This window comes from Aythya ferina, assembly GCF_964211825.1.
Source record: "Aythya ferina genome assembly, chromosome: 7".
NCBI lineage: Eukaryota > Metazoa > Chordata > Aves > Anseriformes > Anatidae > Aythya > Aythya ferina.
The window spans coordinates 22884871-22907793 of record NC_140302.1 but is presented as its reverse complement, the minus strand read 5'-3'; the positions used below and the strand labels follow the sequence as shown (position 1 = coordinate 22907793).

Genomic DNA, 22923 nt, shown 5'->3' with positions numbered 1-22923 from the left:
AAAAAAAAAAAAAATCATTGGGTTCTTCGATGTGAATGCTGTACTGTGTGCTTTTATTCATTAGGATTTTTTCCTCTATCACCTTTAAAATAATGTCTTTTCACAGAATTCCAAGTGTCCCAGTGGAAACATGCTCTGGATAATTTTTATCCCAGTTACTTTACCTATCCTTTTTCTAGGCCAAATCTCTTCCAGTGGTTTTTTGTTTTGTTTTGTTTTGTTTTTTGTTTTTGTTTTTTTTTAAATAAATAATTTCATTGTAAAGGCTTACAGACTTAAAGGCTTACATGGTGCCATGTAGATGTGGTGTAGCATGAGATAGTTGTTCCTGGATTAATGGTGGTAGAATACTGGGGTGCAGGAGGAAATGGGGTGAGTGAGTCCTTGTTTTACTGCTGTCAATAAAGGGTTGATGTTCAAGGAATTAAAGGGTTGATAGAGTGCCAACTTCTGGATAAGAAATAAAACAAAAGCCCTGACGGTTTGTGGCTATTAAAGTTTCCATGGCTCTCTTCCAACACTAACATACTATTTTGAAATCCTGACAAAATTCAAATTGACTTATTTACATTCTGCTTCCCCATATTTCCTATTATTGTATAACACATTCTTGTTACTTAATTGCTGTGTAATGTCCTGTGATGCTAAGCAGGTGCTGCTGCTGCTTTGTGCTTGAGAACATGATCTAAATGTAATGTAAACCTGAAGTTCAATGCATCTCCCGTATCTCTAACCTCTGATTCCTTTTTATATCATTTATCTTAATTCAGGCTAATACCATTTTAGGATTATCTTCCTAAATTTATTTACATTCCTTCCAACATTTACACATTCAGCCATGGGATAAAATTCCTCTCTCAAGTACTGCTGCAAGGATGTAGTGTATGCACACAATAACACACCTACTGAAACTCCTCAATACTTTTGATGTGCGTGCACACACACACACACACAAAAAAGTAATTTTCTTTCTTTCCCGGTCCAAGAAAATTTATCCTTCAGTTCCATTATGGAATCAAACAACAAAAGCAAGAGTTTAACTGTAAAGAAATTATTAAAATTATGAAATGCCATGTTTCAAGAAAATGTCCAGCCATGTTTTTGTCTTCCAGGAAGTTATCTGAGCAGGACTTGGCCTTCTTCTACTCCAACCATTTCACAAATTTTCTTGGTTGTGTGAGCAGAAGGAGACCAGCACATACCACATTCTGGTTGTACCCATGTGTGATAATCTTGGGATAGATCTAAAAATATTTCAGAGAAATTGAGAGGCACAAAGTCAATTGCAATCTGCAGTTCTTATTTAACTGCAGATATTTAACTCAGTTCTTATTTAACTGCACAGACATCTGACTTCTTCAAGTGTCTTTGACTTTAATATACGTTATAAACTCAGAATTCTGATTTTGCACATACCAAAATCCATCTAAAGAGCTCACACAGTATGCTATCTACTGTGTGAGCCACCACAGGCACCCAAGCTGTAGGCAAAATCTATTTGTCTAAAATTTGCAGTTTTGGAACCCAAAAAGAGCAATGTTGGCTGCTTTTAAAACTGTGGTGCCACAGCCCTTTTTCTTCCTCTCTAACAAGGGAACTTGGGATTATCCTACTTTTCCAAGAAACTGAAAATTCAGTTGTTTGCATATCATGAGAGAGCTGAAATTTCATCTTCCAAAGTCTGACAGACTGGCTCAATGCTACCAACACTGAAAGTTCTGCTGTGCTGGCTGGTGCCACCTGAAGCAGTAGTGAGCTGTTTAGGTACCCAGGACTCTTTTTTTTCAACCAGACCTCTGTTTAAACTGTGAGGTCTCAGGGCAGGAACATAATCTGTGTTTGTAAATCATACAAAAGTTACTTTTTCATATTTAAAAACAACAATGAAGGAAGGGGTCGATAGCTGTTTCTTTATTTGTAGTAAATCAAAAAAGAAAGGAAATGTGAGATGAATGGGGAAGTGAAGAGTAAATTCTCCCTTAATTTTCATTTCTAATGTTGGGAATAATAGCTCCTTTTCCATTTTTGCTGTACGATTTGATAGATGGCTTCCACAACTCTTCTTGTGCTTTAATAAAACAATATTCTTTAAGAACTTTCAGGATCAGTGATCTAGAAAAAATGTTAAAACTCTGCTAGTATGTGTTTAGGACTGAGTTTGACTGCAAATTTCCACTCCTTAGTAAGGTTAACACCAAATGAAATTCATGCTATGTTTCCATAAATAGGTATTCTCCACTTGTGCTTTCACAAGTGGAGAGAATAGGTGAGAGAATATTTGAAAGCTGAAAAAAGTATTTGCAAATTGAAATGCTATATAGGTTTTCTTTATCATAAGGAAGAACAGCATGTAACTGTTATAATGCTGAGTGGTCTCACATAACACCATCCATTTTGCAGTCTGTCAGTAAGCCTTACACAACTTTGCTTTTAAAAATAAAAGAGCAGAAGTTGTAATATTAATGATTTTTTAAATCAACAACTGTACAGAAAAGATTGTTCCTGAGAATGTTCCTGGAATTTCACAAGAGCACTAATCCTTCTATCACTTATTAATAAACTTAGCGCCTAAAGGCTCCAATTAGGTATTAAAACACAGCAATAAGAGGCATTGTAAATGGGCAAGACAAATCTCCCCTTAGGGACTATAGTATAATATTGTTTTAAAAACTAGTAACTTCTTAAAACAGCTTTACAGCCGTGGTGGACTTTGGCCTAGATCCTGCAATGAAAATGTGCGTTGTGAGTCCCCCTTGAGCAAGACAAGGCAGGGAACATGCTCCTGCTGTAAAAGCCCATTAAAAATGGAAGTGCTTGCTACAAATTGGATTTTTTGTTCACTTTCAGAAACAAACAACCAAAAAACAGGGTAGCTACCAGTTGATAGTAAACATCCACACTAAGAATTACTGTCTGTATGATGTAAAATACCATCAGAATCTCCAAAGCCATGGAGTACCATAAACCCACAAATCCAAGCAGAAAATCAAGCTGCTCATTGACCTGGATGGCAGATCAACTCTTGACCACCGATCACACTGCTGCTGTAGGTGGTGCCCACAGCGTTATCCGAGATGTTTGACCTGGGATAACTGTGTGGAGCCACCTCGATGGAGGTGGCTGGAGCCCTGTGTTGCCTCTTGGTCTGTGCTGACCTTTGTCCACAGCCTGACATTCCTTTCCCACCAATATAGGTATGAGCCCCGCTTTGCGCACACGATGCTAAAGGGCCGTGCAGGCAAAACCGGGTATTTCCAACACCAGCATCCCAACCCCTCCCCGTAATTTCTTCACCTCCCGACGTCCCAACTGGTGCCTGCCCTGGGTGTAGCCCGCACCCGGATCATCTGCCCCCTTCCTTGGGGTTCTTGCCGGTCACCCGCTGCGGGGCGCGGGGGCGGCTCCGGCCGCCGGGGGGGAGTCCGCGGGGTCCGCCCAGCGCCGCGGCTACACGGGCTGCGGCAGGAAAGGAACGGCGGCTCCTCGGAGGAGGAGGAAGGGGGGGTCCCTCGGAGCGGAGAGGCGCGGCGAGGCGGGGCGGGGTGGGCGCAGGAGGCGTGGAGGGGAGCGTGGCTGGAGCGCGGAGCGGCGCGGAGGGGAGCGTGCCATGCGCGGCGCGGCTGCTGGCGGTTCGCTCGCTGGCTCAGCATGCGGGGGCTCTGCCGCCGCCTCTGCCTCTGCCTGCTGGCCGCCGTGCTGGGGGGGCTCTGCGGGGGCAGCAGGAACTGCCCTGACCTCATCGTGGACCGCTGCCTCTGCGCTGCCGAGAGAGCCAAGGGGCCCGGCCGCCCGGCGCTCCGCATCAAAGTGGTCTGCAGCGGAGGCGACTTGGTGGAAACTTTGCAGCCCGCCGTGCTGCCCAACCGCACCGTGTCCCTGTGAGTACGGCCCCCAGTACCCCCCGCGGGAGCGCCCCGGAGGAAGGGGCGCGGGGCTCTGGGGAGCCGGCGCGCATCCTTGGGGATCGGGGGGGACCCCGTGGCGCGGCCGTGCCCAAGCGCTGCCGCAGGAGCCGGGAAAGCCGCTCCCAGCGGATTATAATATAACCCTGGGCCGGCTTTTAAAAAGTACGTGAGCTTTTTTTTTTTTTTTCTTTTTTTTTTTTTTTTTTTCTTCTTCTTCCTCAGTTTGGAAACTCTTGCTGGCCTTTTGGTCGAGCTGGGAAAGCTGGGCTTACCCTGATGTAAATTGCATGCTGCTCTGTGTGGTGGTTTGGAAAAATTCAGTGCTAGCTGAACTGATGGAGCTCACTGGTGCACCTTTCTGCTGGCTACGGGATGGGCGCAAACTGTCCGGGCAATGAATGGTAGCGATAATGACGAACTGCCTGCTGGAGTTGTGTGTCATTAACTGGTATTCCCCCTTCTCTCCTCTAAATAAAGTTTGGAATTTGACGTCTCCTTTTTTAATAAGAGTTTTTGTCCAACTATTTGAAAAGACTAAATCTCCAATACTGTTCTGACTTTGCTAAAAATGACTAGCGCTTTGGAGTTTGAATTCTCTCTTTTTTTTTTTTTCTTTTTTTTTTTCTTTTCTTTTTTTTTTTTCTCTCCATGTGTTTTGGAAATAGGTTAAGATGTTTTGTTGCCTGTTGCACATAGGTAAACTTGAATAAATGATATATATGTTTAGTCAACTAGTAGAATTTGTATCACCAGTCATAGGTGAAAGTAATGTCCCTATAATGGACCCAAGCAGTAATAGCTCTGTGACATTTACCCTTTAGATCATGCACATATTCAACAGATCTTTTACTGCTGAATTTAGTTCTGTTGACAATTCCTGCTGTGAACATCTCTACTGTTCACTGCATTTTCTTTAAGTCAACACTTTTAGGAGACAACTGGTAAAGATAGTAATTTATAACATCTGTGGAGCTCGTGCTTGTAAATGTACAGATGTGCTGCGTATGCTTCAGTTCAGTTTCAGCTATAACAGTTGAGTGACTTGATGCTGATTAGCTGTATGCTGATTATTCATCTGGGAAGGTCTTACTTGTTAATATACAAGATATAATAACTACACTTCCTGATAAATTTTAATAGACTGTTTTAGAATGATTTTATTACATTAGTATAACTCTTAACCTAGGTGGTAAATTTGCTGGTACTTTTGTAATTTATATAACTGGCTATATAGTTTTTGCCTCCCAAAAGGGTATAAAATGTCAACTTCTTGGACAGACACAAACTATTTTTTTTTTTCCATTTGTTAAAGTTCTGTAGGAACTCTTAAACTCAGCATATCTTCAAAGGCTATTGTTCTTAAACATTGATTTACAGAGTTTTATTCAGATTTTTTTTTTTTTTTAAGAAACTTTTCCTTTGACTAGGTAAGTACCAGTAGATAAATTCTGCTGACCGTAAGATCAACAGAAGTATATATTCACTATGTTGAAAATAAATACAAATACAGTACCATGTATCACCTAAACTGATCCATTTTCTCTTACTGTGTTTTTTTTTGTTTGTTTGTTTGTTTTTTTTTTTTCTTTCCTTCCTTCCCATAAGGTAAATTTATTGCTAAATCTTGAAGGTAAAAAGGAAAAATGTTAAAATCTGAGTTAGGGATGTAATAACTTTCAGTAGTTGGAACATACAGATGACAAGTTGATTGAATGTGTCAAAAATTTTCCAGGAGAAACTGTTTTTGATGAATTAAATTACACTTGTGAGATTTGGCCAGCTGCAGAAAATAATGATAAAAAGCTCAAACACTAGTGCTAGTACATTTGTTTTTGTAGCTGCATGAAGAATTAGACAAAAGTGAATATTGCAGTAGACACTGCCTGTTTTCATTCAGTTTTATGGGCCCACAGAGAGAAAGAGAGTTTTAACATACGGAGCATAACCTTTTGGCTTGCTTTAAAAATTAAGAAATATGGAGGTGAATAAAGGAACGCATGTTCAGATGCAGTTACAATTTGATGAAACAATGTAACGAACAGTTTTGGGGATTTTTTTTGTCAGATTAAATCATATTCATATTTCTCATGTAGGGATGCTGTTTCTCACGTGCAATTTCCTTTCAGAAGGAAAGATTGAAGCCCAACTTAATTGCTCTGCAAAGATGACAGAGGGGGTACCTTTGCATCTCTTGAGCCATTAAGAGATGAAGTTCTAGGTCTGTAACTTTTTATTTACTTGCTAGGTAATGTTGCTTACCAGCAAATTTTAAGAAGTTACAATTTGTTAGTTTAATGATTTTTTTTTTTTTCCAACTAACTGACCATGGACCTTGGCTGAGTTTGACGATTCAGGCTCTATGGCACGTATGCACTAAAAGTATTGCTACTGAAAGTACTTCTGGAATTTGGTAGGCAATGATTTGACTTAACATAAGCTAGTGTGAAGTCACAGAAGAAATGCTTATTCTTGACAGGTTTGGACCAATTATTTCCAGTGTATGATGTTATAGTTTCTTTGAAGTCAGATGAATACTGCAGCCATTCAGTACTGTCCAAATGCTCCCAATACTATGTATGACACTAGAAATAAAATCAAAATATAAGCTGATATATGAACTCTTCCATCCCCTTTATTTTATATTAAAAGAAAGAAAAACAAACAAACAAAACAACAAAAAGCAACCACAACGTGAAGAACCTAGTTTTGGAGTTACTGTTTTACTGTCTTTATTCAGTATTTTACTTTGGAGATGGGATTCAAGTGTTCGATCTGGATCAAAAAAACAAACAAACAAAAAAGCAACAGTAGCTCCACAAAGTATTTGCATGTATTTTGTTGAAAGCAATTCTAGCCGTTATTGATTTGCAAAATAAATTTCTGTGCCTTTTGTATCATGGTGGGGGAGAAGGAAGGGATTTTTTTTTTTTTCCCATTGAGAGTACCGCTATTGAATCATGAAATTATGCAAGCAGCACTCCCCACATCACTCTCAGTAAGCATGGACATGTAGACATGACAAGGAAGAATCGTACCCCTTCATGATAATACAGCTTTCTCAGTCTAAATTTTATGGCTGAATACATGGGAATTCTTATATTGAATCAATACTTTACAAATTATTATTTTAAATTGTGTGATTGGATTGTTGAAGTGTAACAACAGAGAAAAAAATAACTTGCAAGTTTTTTCTCTTCTGCATTAATGGAAATTTTAGTTGTTAAACTTTTGACTGACTTGCTGAAATTTGGGTTATACAGAATAAGACAGTAAAAATGGATTAGCCACTTTTTACAAAGAAGAAGTCCTACAATTTGAGATTTCAGGAATTAGTAATTAGGTTCTGTTCTGAATTATTCCACATAAACTGGACAGTATGTCTGTAGGTTAATTACTATCTGTGCTTTTTTTAATATTTTTTTTTCTCTTAAGTGGTGTCAAGAAGTTTATCATTCCAGTTCTTAGAAATTCACAGATCATTACATCTCTGGACAGAATATACTTAGATATAAATGTTGTCAGATTATAATAGCAGCATTATTTTTTTGTCCTCCCTCTTAATTCTAAAGGAAGGTTAACATATGTGAAGGTGTTATTTTTACAAATTTTGCCTACGCATGCACCTGGGTAAGTTGTTTTAAACATCATTGTAGAAACGAAGAACACTTAAAGCAGTGTATGGTCATAGCAACTCATCATATATGAATCTTCCTATTTTTATGTCAACGCACTTATTTTGATTGTGAATCAAAAGTGGTCTCAAAGTCCTCAGATTATCAATTTGAGACTGAGGCTACATGACTCCAGTGGAAATCCATAGTCATAAAATGTACGTAGAGGTTTTCATCTTGAAAGCCCTTCACAAATATTACCCAGTCTTCTGAAAGCAGCATTCTCCCTGCTTTCCTCTGCCCCCAAATTACTTTTATGTCACATTCATTTATGTCATATCTACTGGCATTTATTCTAATTTATTATATTACTGTATATTTTTCATGTCCAGTCTTGCCTTTTACAGTTCAATATTAGTTCAGTTTAGCATATATCAATATGATTTATAAGCATATAATTTTATATTTTTTATATTTATATAAGCATGTAACTGTAAAAAATATGCCTTTTTTTTTTTTTTTTTTAATGTCCCAAAGAGTTTAGACAACGAGCTAGCCAAAACAAACAAAGCAAGAATTGAGGTAAGGATGAACAAAAAAATATTATTCAGTAGCTTTATCTCCACATCTTAAATCTCACTTTTTTTTTTTTTTTTTTCTTTATTAGTATGAGGTTTCATGTAGTGTTCCTGATTTCTAAGTATTTGGGTTCTTAAAAACTGTAGGATATTTCTCATTGTAAAGATTTTCACAGACATTTTCACCTTAGCTTCCTGTGTTCACTCAAAGTGGCAGGAAAAAAAAAAAAAAAGGAATAAAAACCAGGTTTCCTGCTCCATTATTGATGTATGTATACATATTTATACATGCTTTCTCCAAAAGCTCTTAAAAAAAATAAAAATAAAAATAAAAAAAGCAGTTTGCAGTTTGTGAAAGACATCCCTGTCATAAAGCAAACTGACACAGAAGACTTGGAAGAGCTGAGAGAAATGGTAGGGGAAGGCAAAACAAAGAGAAGTGAAAAACAGTAGAGAAAAGTTTTTAGACAGAAGTCTGAATTCCCTTGATATTTCAAGGTATTTGGCTAGGGTGGCCAGAAAATACCATAACCGAAGATATTTTTCTTCATGTTATTTCTGATAAGAGGGTGGGTACACCTGAATTCTCTTGTTTGTGTGTCAATACTGTGCAGTACTCTGACCAAATTATGATTTCCTGTTGATGAAACTGATCCATTGGCATTAATGGAGATTTTAACATGAGAGGAGCACGAAAAGATTCTTTTAATAAAACTTTACAAATAATCTCCAAAATACCATAAAAACTTATTTAACAGTTATTACATTAACTTTTTAAAGTTATATTAATCATGCTAAAGTTTCTTTCCCTATTTATTAATCTGCAAATGTCATAAATTAAAAAAAAAAGCCATGTGTCCTTGTGTTTTTAAGTTCTCAAGGTAATTTTCTCTGATGAAAGCAGTTTGTGGAAGAGAGTGAGGTGAGAATTTTTGGAAACAGGTAAAGTTGTTTCACTGTATCAAATGTTTCATTAATTTCATAGAAACCAAGTCCTTCCTGCATACTAGGGAATTTGCAGTATCTTACACTGAGTTTAATTCCAGAGATAAAAGTAAACCAATGAGATAAACAGGAAGATAGTAATACACGTGGAAAGAAATTTTATCATATATGTATATCTGATACCTATTAAGAAGTCCTAAATGAAGTTGGGGTTTTATGATATCATAGAATTTGTCAGTTGGTTATCTACTGAGCTTGTTGAGCTTGTTTGCCATAAGCAGGAAGAGCTTTAGTATAAGATACTGCCTTTTTTTTTTTTTTTTTTTTTTTTTTTAGGTAATCCTGATAGTCATTAAATAACTATTTAGTTTTAATGATTAGAAGATATACGTGCAACAGAAATTTGTTTCTGAACCATAGGTATTATCATCTTGCAGTGGCCAGGGAGAAGATGATATGAGTATGTGGAATTTCCCACTATACAAAGTTGTGCAAGCTGCTGCCCTTTGAGACCAAGGGTCGGCCCTTAAAATGGACTGTTCTTTAAATTTGAGAATGTAGCAATTTTTGTTATTTTTATTTTAAGGAAGACATACTGAAATATTTCCTTAAAATATATTTTTCTTTCCTTGTCCACTACCAAATACCCTGGCAGCATCATAAGAGGTTAGGTGAGGTGAAGCAAAGATGTGGGAGGGATGTGGTAGGGAGAGAGGTGAAGAAGGCGAAAAAGCTCTTAAAACAGCTCTTTATAGCCAGAAGGAAAGGGTCTGAAAAATGTTATTAAAATGAAGCTTACAGTGTTTCATATTTATATACATTCTCCTTTTTCTGCATCTTTCAGAGGTTTAAAATCACTTTTTTTTTTTTTTTTTTTTTTTTTTTGACTGTTTGATGCTATACAACAAAAGGGTCTGGTTAACACACCTGTGACTCTAGAAGTCCATTTTTTTCTTTGCCTTCAATACAGACCCAGCAGCTTTCTGGGCAGAAGTAGCCAGAGTAACATAGGCCCCTTACTTGGGGCCTTCTGTCATAACAAATTTTGCAGCTGTTGTATTCAGCCATACTCCACGTAATCCACTCCTGCTTTCCTTGCTACTGTCTTTTGTCCTGTTTTTATAATAGAGAGCTGATATCATCTGGAAGTTAAAGAGCAGAGTGTCTTCAATGAGATAGGAATTTGGCTGTAATATCCAGTAGGAAACATATACCTGTGTCTATGTGTGCATGCATACACACACACATGAAGCTTACACACTTCCTTCATGTACATGAAAGTCAGAAGTTTCTGTCAGCTTGAATTTCTCTACTTTAATAACATCTGTGCGTGTTTTCAGAAATCTCTATTTGTGCTTTTCTGATTTTGAGGAAAAACTGCCTATTGATTTCTAAGCTTCCTCCTTTTCCATCTTCCTGATAGGATGTAGAAAACCATCACAGCTTCAAATGTGTACAAAAGGAGGAAAAGGTTGGGTGTGTGTTTCTCTAATCGGCGGTGATTAATGCTGATCAATCACAAATTTATTGTCTGATTCTAGACTTCCCAAATCTCAATTGGCAAAAAATATTACATTTAAAATAATATATTTTCCATTTACTTTGTAAATTGTGTAACACAGAAAAAGTTCAGGCTTGGTTTATTTTTGTGGCAACATGCCATTCTTCACCCTTCTTTTAAAATCATTTCCAACTGTGTTTTCATGTCTGGGACTGATTTGAGAGTACTCTGAAGGTATATTTAGTCATTACAAAAACTCTGCTTTTGCATTTTTTATTATAGTCTTACAGCCTTGTTGATAGTTTCTTTTCTGTTTTTAGTTGGATATAATCTTATCTCAACAGCACTATGTCAAATGTATAAACTGTTCTGCCAATAAAGTAAATACACAGTGGTTTATGGCTATTTACATTCATAGACCTATAAATCTGTGCAAAAACCTGAGATTTATTCCTAGATCATATAGAATTCAAATTTGCTGATAGCTATGCATAAGTAAGCAAATTCTTCTACACTTGTATTTTAAGGTTTAGGTCCTTTTGTAAATGGCTGTCTTTTGAAACGACTATTCATCAAAACTTATGAAGGTATAAGGGCACTGGCATACGTTTTCAGTGTGTATACTGTAGACTTTGTAGAACACAAAATTAAGGTTAAACAATTTTCTGTGTTATTAAGGTATCATTATGGTTTTGAGTAACCTGATCAGTCAAGGCCTTCAAATTCCAAATTATGTACAATTTTGATTTTCCTAGTTTATTGAAGAATTACTGTGATTTCTTCCTTCTAATAACAATCAAGATGATGTCTCCTCATAAAGTCCTTCTTTTTATGTTATGGCATAGATTATCCCAGAGAGTGCATTAGTGCATGTTTTATAGATAAAAGTATACACTGGGACAGTAAAGGTTTAAGTGTACTGTAATTTGAGAAAAGAAAGAACTAAATCTTAGAATGGAAAATAAAGTTAAAAGCAGTAGTAATCAGATCAGGCCCGGAAAATTTGGAGAAAAACATTAATTTAAGAAAAGAATTGAACACTTTACTTTGCAATATATTATTAGTTCCCTGGCAACTGTTACTTGGATATCTGCATTTCAAATTATCATGCGTGGTATCAATTTCTGTGAGAGTGGAGGGGTGGAAGAAAAGCATAATCTGTTTGTTCAGAACTTTCTCAGTACAGTGACTTTAACAGATATTTAAGAGGATGCATATTGAAATGTTAGGAAAGCTTCCTCTAAAGGAATGTGCTAACAACCTGGCACAACAGGAAACTTACTAACATTTAAACAAACAAACAAAAAAAAAAACCACAACAGACATTACCAATTTTGAGGAATCAAATTTACCAGCACTCCTAAGTATCAGTGTATTTCCTTGTTAACATGTATTCTATCAGGGTAGTATGGCATGCTAAGGAAAATGCTTAATTCTCTTTGTCTTCCATGGGTCATCCTCTGTGTGTGGAGCCATCTGCTACTAGTTTCAGAGCCTTGTAATTCTGCACTTTACTTTTATTATTACTGCTCTTATGTTGATATTTCTCCCCATTTTCTTTCTTACCTGTATCTTATTTTTGTTCAAGCCTCACGTGTACCACAAACTTTCTCTTGCTACAAATGCATCTCAAAAATTAAATGATAATAAAAAAAAAAATCTGCCTCCTTCTTGGTCAGCTCTGGTCTTGGTCCTCTGACGTGCTTCGTTCTTACTTTCCCATGTGTATCCATTTCTCTGCCAGCTTCTGCACTTTCACTGGTGTGTGCTGCTGCTTCCAGCTCACAGTCTCAGACACTTCTCTAGTCTTTCATGACTTTCCAGTTTCTCCTAAACTCCTCCATTACATCTTCCCTCATCATCTTTGGCCCTCGACTCATTTTATTCTTTTCTTCTGAACTTGCTGAGTGAAACTGAAATGAGTGAGGATATTGGTCCTCAGAGGGATCTGACTTAAGTCCTGGAGTTCAGCAGTGCCTGGAATTGGTGCCAGGCAGATGGAGTTGATCCTATTACACAACTTTCAAAAAAGAAAAATGTTTAGTTCTGCCTCCTTAAAGAGTTTATCATCAGAACTGCAGCGAGCAGCATAGAGAAGTCTGAATGTTCTTGTGTCAAGCAGTGATTTTACACTGATCCACTACTGATGGTAGGAACGAAAAGTCATGATGGCCAGGTTTGTTTTACATCCCCAGGATTGTGTAATGTTCAGGAGGGAAGAGGAAAAGTGTAATTTCTAGTTTTCTCTACCCTTTCTGACAACATTCAAACAATATTGCAACCATCCTTCCAAAACTGTGAAATGTATATAACACAAGTAATTGCAGTGATAAAGATGAATTTTTGACATGTGCTATTAGTCTTGTTGCAGTTCTTGAGCCAAAAAACTAAACTTTTCAATGTGTAGGCAAATCTAAGCTTAAGGGACAGCATTCCTTTCTCCTGTGATATGCCTAGCATTATTCACAATGTAAGTTTATTATATAGCTCCATCTTAAATTAGATCAAGTTAATGAACTGTTCTCAACAATAGCTGACAAATCTATACTAATTTTGCAAAAGCTGTGATTTCCCATCCACGTTACAAATGGGATGTGGGAAAGGTAACATGGTCAAAAAGAACAAGCTTTCATTGCTCAGTAACATGTGGTTGTTCCTGCAAGTTACATTGCTGGTCCTGGTCTCTGACTAGCATTGCTCTGTTAAGTAAGTCATACAAAAGAAACATGCTTTCCATTGCAATAAAACAGTACATGCTATTCTATCAGCAATGAGTGTCATCATTATAAGACTTATTTTCATGTTATGCACACATTTTGTGAATTGTATGTACCAACCTCTCATCATTAGATTTATTTATTACAAGAGACCCTGATGAGATATATTCCCTCATCTATAGCAAGGTAATTATATGTAGATGGGAAGGGGTAGAGTTTTGTCATATTATGCTTTGAGTAATTCTTCAAAATATGATACAGTGATTGCTAACAGAATTGGATTACATAGTGCTTAGAAAATAAAGTCAATCTGTGGGCGTTACAACACCACATATTCAGGTACCTGTTAAACTACTGGTGCATGCAAGAATAATTTCTGCAGTTTTCCCCTCTGTATTCTACATTTCTATATATTTATATATATTTCTCTGTATTCTGTATAACAATAAGCTCTTGGAAAGTTAATCTGCACTTTCCATTGGTTATATCATACAGGAATCTTCCAGAGGGAAGTTCCGTACATTTATTAATTTATTGATTTAATGGTGCGTTTAACTTTGGGTAAGAACCTAAGTCTATCCAGTGCAGCTTGTAAGCCATGTGTAAGCGTTATTTATCTATCTATTTATTTATTTATTCATTCATTCATTCATGTGGTCATGATTTACTTTGTTTTCTTCTGATTTCTTTAGTTACAGACGTTAATAGTGTCACATTAAGTTTTTAGGATTTGAGGACCTGTTTTGGTATATCTGAGGAAGAGTGGAGGACTACAACATTTCAGGTTGGAAATTAGGAGAATTTTTTTCTCAGAAAAAGTAGATAACATTGAAACAGGTTGCCCAGGGAAGTGTTGGAGTCACTGTTCCTGGCAGTGTTTAAGGAAAGGTTGGATGTGGTACTTAGGGACATGGTTTAGTGGGTGATATTGGTGGCAGGGAGACAGTTGGACCAGATGATCTTGGAGGTCTTTTCCAACCTTAATGATTCTATGATTTGAGATATAAATATCAGGAAATGGTGTGACCTTAGTCATAGATGTTTGGTATTTATTTTATTTATTAGTATGATTTAAAGTATGTATTAAATGAATGCCAATTGCTGCTTGTGTAAAATAAACACTTACATGCCACATTTATCCTTGCCAATCCTCATGAAGCTATAGCAGATATTCTAGAGATAATGCCTTTAGTTTAATCAGAAAAATAAAAAATGAGATTTGCAGAAAAGAGAAAAGGATGAATATTGGAATTTCTCACATTAAATTGTGAGGGGAAAAAAAACCACACAATCGTTTATTGTACAATTCAAAATTCTCTTCACTTTCTGCAATATTACTTGCTTTTGCATTTTATTTAACAATGTTAAGAGTCAACAATGTAAATTCTCAAACCAAAAAAATCTATAAAAGCTAAATTAATGGAATAAATTTCAATCTTCTGAATTTACAGCAAATCAAGTTACTGCTTCATGTTTATTGATTATAAATCTGTTTAACTATTAACTATTCTTCCTAAAACAATTCTTATTAATTAATTTGTTTTTAAATTTAATAAATAGCCTATTAGTGAATTAGTCCATAAGGTGATTTTCATAACAATTTTACACATTTAAAGATTAAATTGAAAAAAAAAATAAAGCATTTACTTTAGCTGAGGTAGAACAGTTATTTTAAACAAATAAAATCCCTCAAGTAATCGTTTATTAAATAGCACTAGTTGTGTTTGTTTTTTCTTTTGTAAAACTGGCTGTCAAAATGGTGGTATTGAATTATATGTTGAGTATGTGGTTCCATATGAATAGGTAGTGTATAAGCCTTTTCAGCTGGTTGGTGTTTTGTTTTTGAAATTGGCATAGCTAATAAAGCTTCTTGTAGGCTGAAGAACTGGAGTAGTAGGGCTTTCCATCTTTTCTTACTAGCTGCTCTGCTGTTTTACCTAATTTTTCAGTTTTGGAATCTATAAAAACATCATATGTGAACATAAAAAATATTTATGATTCCAAGCTTTTAATTTACAGTCTGAATCTTTGATAAAAATAAGCAAGTGGCTGTCCTGGATGAGACCATACGGCCACGTAGACCAACAGCCTGTATCCAATAGCATTTAGAATCAGGAGTCTGTGGTAGAGTAGCAGATATTTCTCACAAGGATATTCCAGTCTCCAGCCCATCTAAGAGTTGTAGTTCCTGTGTATTTAATTTACCAAAGTGGATTGCTCTTCTACAGCCTTGTCCATCCCGCCCCAAAACCCTTTCCAGCTCTGCATCCTGTGGCGAGAGGTACTGCAGCCTAACTGTGTGTCGATAAGGAATAGTCTCCTTCTGTTTATGTCTGAGTTTCAAGAGTTCAAAACTCTTTCTTAGTAATTTGTTTCAGCCAGAGCTGATTCAAATTTCAAATTCAGGAAATTTCAAATTCAGGAAATTGGGCTGTATTTTGTGCTTAAGAGGAGAGTTCGTCTTGGTGTTTTTCTAGTTGTCCTTTTACCTTTCTCTTATTATCATTAATCACTGTTAGGCAAGGAAGCTGAAAGGCAAGAAGTGATGGAATTTCAAAAACTAAATTTTATGCTATTAATATTATTCTTTCATGTATGTAAATAGAATTTGTTTAACTTTGTGAAAAGAGAGCAATGATAAAACTTCTTAAAAATTATCTTATTTTATTTATTTATTTTCAAGCAAAGGCATTGCATTTAGTGCAATTCATGAGGAAGTACTTTGGTCTTCTAGAAAGAAAAAGGGAGCTCTCTCCCTACTTATTAATGAAAAATGAACAAAATCTTAAAGTTAGCTTTCTCATTGGCTGGCCTAGTTTTCTCTTGGCAGGTTGATAGATTTTCCTGCTTCCCTCTGTATTCCTGAATAATAAATGTATCTTCACTTTTACGTGTACATTAAGGCCAATATTTTGTGGTTTGTTTAGTTATTGGTGCTATGGAAAGGAAAGGGGGTAGAAAGTATGATTGAGAGAATAACTATTGCCATAACAGCATGCCTGTGGGGGAAAAAAAAAAGGCTTTGGATCAGGTAGATGACTTTAAAAGTCACAGAGCACTGTTTGATTGGTCTCTCTCTCTCTCTCTCTCTCGCTCTTTTTTATTTTTTTTAATCATTTTTCTCCTCTGCTAAAATCTTTTTTTAATGCTATAGATGTTAGCAATTTTCTTGTGCAGAAAGGTTGCAGCATATTGGTTCTTGCTGGTTGCTACTTCGCTTGTGTTGAATCTTCATTTTCTTTTTCTATGTATGATTCAGATCACAGCTCTAAGCCATGATGATAATGATTTAGTAGATTTGTTACTTAGAGATTGAGTTATCAGTGTATGCATGGAAGGGAATGGTTAAAAGAAAACAGAAGTGGAAAAATTAAAAGTTTAGTGGCTCAGCTTTTGGACTAGGTGGGGTGGGGTAAGAAAACATGTAAAAATATTGATAATCTGATTTTAATAATAATTATTAATTATTATTAATAATAATTCTTAGCAGATCTAGATGAAGTATTTTTGGATGCCTGCTTTCTTGAGATAGTTTTTCTATTTATCTCTCTGTCTGGGGACATGCCTGAAACTAATACTCTCAACGGGAGCTGAAGTCGATGATCCTTGTGGGTCCCTGGACTGAATGATTCTTGTGTAGGTCCCTTCCAACTCAGGATATTTTATGATTCTATAGTCTGTTGTTTTGTGTAGGTTAGCCACTAAACCTGTTTTTCATCCATGTTTCTGGACCTAAAGCTATGCTTTGTCCTTTTAGTTGTTACTTCATTCTGCACCATTTTCCTGATTTCCTGCCATACGGAGGACTACTTCATTTATGTTTTTGTTGTTTGTTTAAACTTGTAAATTATGGGAAACATCTTTCAGGAACTGGCTGTCAGGGAATTCCTGTTCCTGGGCCTTGCTAGGAGAGTCTTTGCCTCTGTTGATCATTCAGAGGGCCTAGTGTTTGCCAGACTCCCCACAAAAGGGGAGATAATTAGACTAAGATAATAATATACCTATAATTCTTCAGCTGGATTGACGCTTCTTGTGGAAGAGTGAAATACATAAAAACTCTAATCACTTCTTCCCTGTATTGATCTGTGTGAATGGTTTGAAGATTTACAGGTCTCATGGAGAACATCCTGCCCAATCATCACAGATGGATCTGCTCCGCCCACCAATTTCTGCCTCTCTGGACAAAAGTGTGCATTGCTGACAGAGTTGAAGATGAGTCAGAGTTGAAGGCTATCCTGAAGTCACAGAGGATGCTATAGGACTTGCCCTCACTTCAAGGTTTCCCCAGCCCAAAGTGACTCACTTTGAGCCTGAAAATCTTCAATTATTATTATTATATTATTTTATTTTGGGGAGGCGAGGGGGTATTTTTGCACTGTAATAGAGATTTTTCTGCAGAAAAAGATGTATTGATCACTAAACAAATGATTTATTAAGGTTAGTTTGCCTGTACTTAACAGAGTAATAAATGAGGCTGGAGGGGAGGATGAGAATATGAATGGATGTCTGGAGCATGTGAATACTACATTAGCTATCTACTCTTTTTCTTCTATTCTTCAGTGAGTTTCTGTGATTGAGAAGATGCCTGATAAAATTGAGAAAAATGTCAGTATTAATAAATGCTAAGTAAAAAAGGGCACGTAGAACATTTTAACTTTACTCATGCATTGGTTGACTTTAAACTAGATGCTTGTTTTCTGACAGCTCAGCAGTAGTCAACACAAGTAACAAAACAAAACATCTTGTTCCCACTGTGTCAGAGCATGGTGATGCATCTGCATCTTGGATGCTGTGTACAGTTCTGGTTCTTCTATGTCAAAAAAGGTATAGCATTACAAGACAAGGTACAGAAAAGGGGCCATAAATGTGCAGAACCATGGAACAGCTTGTGTATGAGGAATGATGAATAGCTACGGGAGTTTTAGAGTTTTTTCCTGAAACACACTTAAAAGTGAATAGGGAAGGTTATTTTTTTTAGGTTTTACATGGTATAGGATTGAGGAGGCAACAAATTATTAGTTTGGAGTTTCGAAGAGGTAAAAAGTAATTCTTCATGCCTCACACACATTAACTGCAGGGCTTTTTGCTGTAGCTTTTATATCTACAAATCTTTTCTTGATTGCTATCAAAGACAGGACAGTGATATAAACAGACTTCTATCTGACCTGTTCCTGGTGACTTGATGCTGTTCAGTGTATTTATTCATGATCCAGATGGAAAATGTGAAGTTCTCAGAAGACAGGGTCTGGAGGAATGATTATAGCCTGGGGCAGTTCTGTGGAGTAATCAGGATCACTTGGCATGCAGGACTTGATAGATCTACATTCATTTTAACATGGCCAAGAACATTGTCAGATATCCAGAACAAAGAAAGTATCTTGCACATGTACATTCCAGAAAGCAGTTCCAGCACTGTGTCACTGAAAAGCAGTTAATTATAATGGTGCATAATCGGTTAAACATCTGTTCTTGGTGTGATATTACTAAAAGTGCACTGATAATATCATCTTGGATCTAAAGCAGGGAATGAAAAGCAGAATCAAGGAGTTGGTATTACTTTTGTTTGCTGCTACTGGAAAAGGAGCCTACTAGAAAAATTTGGTATATTTTGACATTTCAAGGATGATTTAAAGACTAGAAAATGTATGCTGCATACTTAAGTCTTCTCATAAATCTCTTGTTTGAGATTAAAAGGTTATTTGATCATGTCCCATATTTGTTTACAAAGAAGATAGATGTTTGATATCAAAAATAATTTAATTTGGAAAAGAAATGATAGAGTCATTGAGAGCTCAAACCAAATGCATGTGGGTATAAGAATGAAAGCTGAAATTCAAGTGACAATGATAACCGTTTGGAAGACAAAAAAACTGTGGTGGATACTTCCTTCCTTAAATTAAGACTGGGTATTGTAAAAGCTCAACAAGAAATTGGGCTTGTATCGGGAGAGGTTCTTGATCTGATGTGCTCACATTGGTCTCTCCTGGGTGTTAATATAAATAAAATAGTGAAAATCTACTTCTAGATACCGACAGCTACTTACATGAATGCTACTAAAATGTGATGTAAGTGTTTTAGGGTAAGGGCATAGAGTTACCAAGACAATCTACTTTTTCTGCATGGGAGAAGCTCCCATTCTATTCGTATACTAGTAAATGTGTGACTCTTTTTGTTGTTTAATGCAGAAGTAGAATTGCTGTAGTATCAAAATAATTGTTTGTTGACTGTACAGTACTACACTGTGTATTTGGAAATACTCAGCACTGGAAATTTTCCAGGTGTCATTTGGCTTGACACTGGCAAACGTGTTCACCAGGTGGACTTCATCTGTGAATACTACTTCTGCTTTGAATTCTGCCAAATACTCTGACTCTAATTTAACTCTTGAGATGTCAAACAGTGATTTTAATGGTGTTTGTTATCGTTATCCAATTATTCTATTTCCCCATCAATTTTAACCCTTGCCACTTTACCTACAATGTATTGACAACAAAAAAGGTGTTCAATAAATATATTAGCTTAAGAAGCTGAAATTTAAAAATAATCATACCATGTCTTCATATTTCTGTAATAAACGCTATTTCTGTTTTCCCTGTCACTGCCAGTGGGATTTTTATTGGGTAGTGGGTGTTGGTAAAAGGGATGCTGCTAAAAACAGTATCACTCTAAGTCACTTCACAGCAGCTTTATTGCAGAGATGAAAGTCATGAAGAATTTTTTAATTTGAATATTACTATGCTTTGATCTTTAAGTTTCTCATTAAGTTTAATGATTCAGTAGTTCCCCAGTACCTTGCATTTTAAGTTTAAAGAAAAAAATTGAAAGAAAAAAGAAAATGTGATTTTGGTAACTTGGCACTGTTCCTTTTCCTGTGCTAGGAAATGTGTCATATTAAAGAATTTCCTCTATTTTTCATAAGATTTTTTAGAATTTGTAAAACAACTACAGTAATATTTTTTATGCATATATATATATATATAATTTTTTTAAAAGAGTAAACAAATTTGATCTCTGCTCTTTTCATATCACTTTCAATCAAGTTTACAGCAAGTTGGAAAACCTACAGCTATGGCTTGTCTGTGTAAAATTCATATGATTTAGTTACTGAATGAAATTATAGCTATTTGAAAGAACATATTAATCACCCTGAAGATGCACTGGTAAAGTCGTATGTAATCTAGGATTATTTATGTAATATTGATAGATAATCTCTTGTGTAACAGGTATAAGCATATAGATTATATTACGCCAAAACTGTGACCCAAACGAGTAATCCAAGGTATTAGAGGAAAGGAGGAATATTCATGCTGACAATTCTTTAATCACAAATGCTTTCTAGACAGTTAAGTTACTGTTTCGTCAATTTGTAAAGTAAAGATATTTGGAGGGGGGTTTATAACACAGCTTTCAACTTTCTGCTGTGTGGAACATCCCCACTCATTTGGGGATCATCCTCACTCCCCAGATCATTTGGAATTGAATGACAATACAATGCATAGCTTTTTGGGAGCAGGGTTTATGCTTTAAAAACAACAGCAACAACAAAAGATACTTAAATCATATAAAACCAGCAAGCTTTTTTTCTCTTCTTAAAACTGACTGACTATAACCCTCTTTTCCTAGACAATGTGCAAACTATTATAAAAGTATTCAACACCAAACTCCTTTGCCAGAATTCAGTAGCAGGATCTTGAAGCATTTTTATGGCATTCATGCTGCAGGCATTAAGGGAAGTTGCTTGTTCAGGTCTCTTCACTTCATTTGAAGTGTCTCCTGAGTGAGGTGGGATCTGGGAATGCTTGTTGCCCATTTCTGGACATAGGTAGTGTTTTCACAGAAAAAGCCTTTCTGGGTCACATTAGTTTAATGGCACTGTTAATGAAGTCTGTATGTGACAGTTTTATGATACCATGTGTATGATCAAAGATTGTTGGTCTTACTTAATCCAGTACATATTTATACAGGATTCTTATGAAGTATATTGCCAAATGCCACTGTCAATAAACCTTAACAGCAGCCAAACTGAGAAAATATAAACTGACCATAGCAGGCTTGTGTGCAAGTAGCAAAATTTTTACTTTGAGGATTTTTTTTTTCCTGAATTGAATTATTTCCAGGACACAATGGTACAATATTTTATTTAGGTGTTTAAGTTATGGGCCTGGTGCGAGTGATAGCTTCAGATTATCATGGGACTTATGACAAGAACACAGTGCAGAACATGTTCTGTGTCCTTTCAAGGTGAATAAAATCTCATTTTACTTTTATGAATATGGAAAGGGGAAACTTTTTCACATTACTCTGATAGAAATACTTCAATAGATCCTTTTGTGCAAGATGATAGTCTGGTACTAGGTTTATTTTAATCATGCAAGTGAGAGATGAATTCCTATTTTATATAGTGAGAAATCAGCGCTGTGTAATTGGTTGAGTATTCAAAATCAAAATCCATATATTTTTAATAATGTCCATTGCTTTACTCTTTTTTGAAAGTACTCAAAATACAAATCTTAAGTTACCTAGAAGGACATTTTGTATAGTCTGACAAAAATGCAATACTACAGTATTTGTTTTCTGATTAAAGTACCTTGGCTGACTTAATTTTAGTATTTACCAGAATTTATATTATTGGTTTAGAGCTAAATTTATGTCAACGTTATCTGTGGTATTTGTTGTTCTGGGTGTGTAGTCCAAAACAAGTGAAAATTTTGTATTCATAATAAAATGATTTTTGGAATAAGAGTCCATGTTTTATTTTGACAGCTTAATTTATCATCCTCATGATAAGACGCATGTTGAAGTTTTTCAGAAGTGACATTTACTATTTAGGAATATTAAAACAAACAAAGAAAACCTCCAAACACTCTAAGTCAAATATTACCTCTCTAAATTCTTTCATTTTGAAAAGTATGAATTTAGGTTGCAGCACTATTATTTTTGAGAGGACAAAGAAAAAAAGAAAGAAAAACGAGAAGGAGCAATGGTGATGCAGAGCCTGCAGGAAAGCTATATACTGCTAAACATCATACAGATTCTGATGAATATTGTCATTGTAGTGGAATATCATTCTTCAAGTAAGTAACGGATAGTTCTTTAGCTGCAGAGGGAAGGCTTAATGATTCATCTTTCAGTCCTATTGCATGGTCACATCTATCTACTACATTATTACCTTTTTTTTTTTTTTTTTTCTTTTCTTTTTTTTTTCATTACAATAGTACAAAGAAGAACCATTAGGCTGGATTTCCTGAATGTGTTGTAAAGGACATGGCAAAGAATTTATTGTCTTTATGCCTAAGAAGTCATAGATAACATGTTAAAATGGCAATGGTGCCTGATGCGCTTAATCTGTAGGGCTGGCAGCAGAGGTAGGAAAGAGAGGACTTTAAGGGTGGTCAGTTGCACAGTTTTTTGGTGTTTCCAAGAAGTTCTGTCAAGCACAGAAGCTGAGTAATATGCAAGTAGATTAACCGAGCATCTGCTGTGCGGATGCACAGCAAATGAAAGTCCCTGGACTTTCATTTGATATCCTCTGGAACACAGAAGGATGGGGGTGTTGGCATCCAAAATGAAGTAATTCCTTGCCCTCACCACTATGTAAAATATATAAGCTACTGTGATGAAGCTTGAGGGCAAGAAGGTACAGTGCAGTCAGTCTGTCTGGAAAGT

The 22923-nt window shown here is 36.1% G+C and overlaps 1 protein-coding gene across 4 annotated transcripts in view; it reads left to right on the top strand.

Moving 5' to 3' along the window:
• The window catches only part of ADGRA1 (adhesion G protein-coupled receptor A1), a 284313-nt gene that overhangs the window by 3327 nt on the left and 258063 nt on the right, over positions 1-22923 (top strand). For 2 of the 4 annotated variants that reach the window (XM_084525899.1, XM_084525898.1), the window contains exon 1: positions 3595-3878. The exons of 1 other annotated variant lie outside the window; for it this stretch is intronic. In XM_084525899.1, coding sequence (XP_084382025.1) covers positions 3649-3878 — 230 coding nt within the window. In that variant the 5' untranslated portion in view covers positions 3595-3648. Of the gene's footprint in view, positions 1-3594; positions 3879-3908; positions 4068-22923 lie in introns of those variants that run through there. One more of the 4 variants, XM_084525900.1, reaches the window with a different exon arrangement.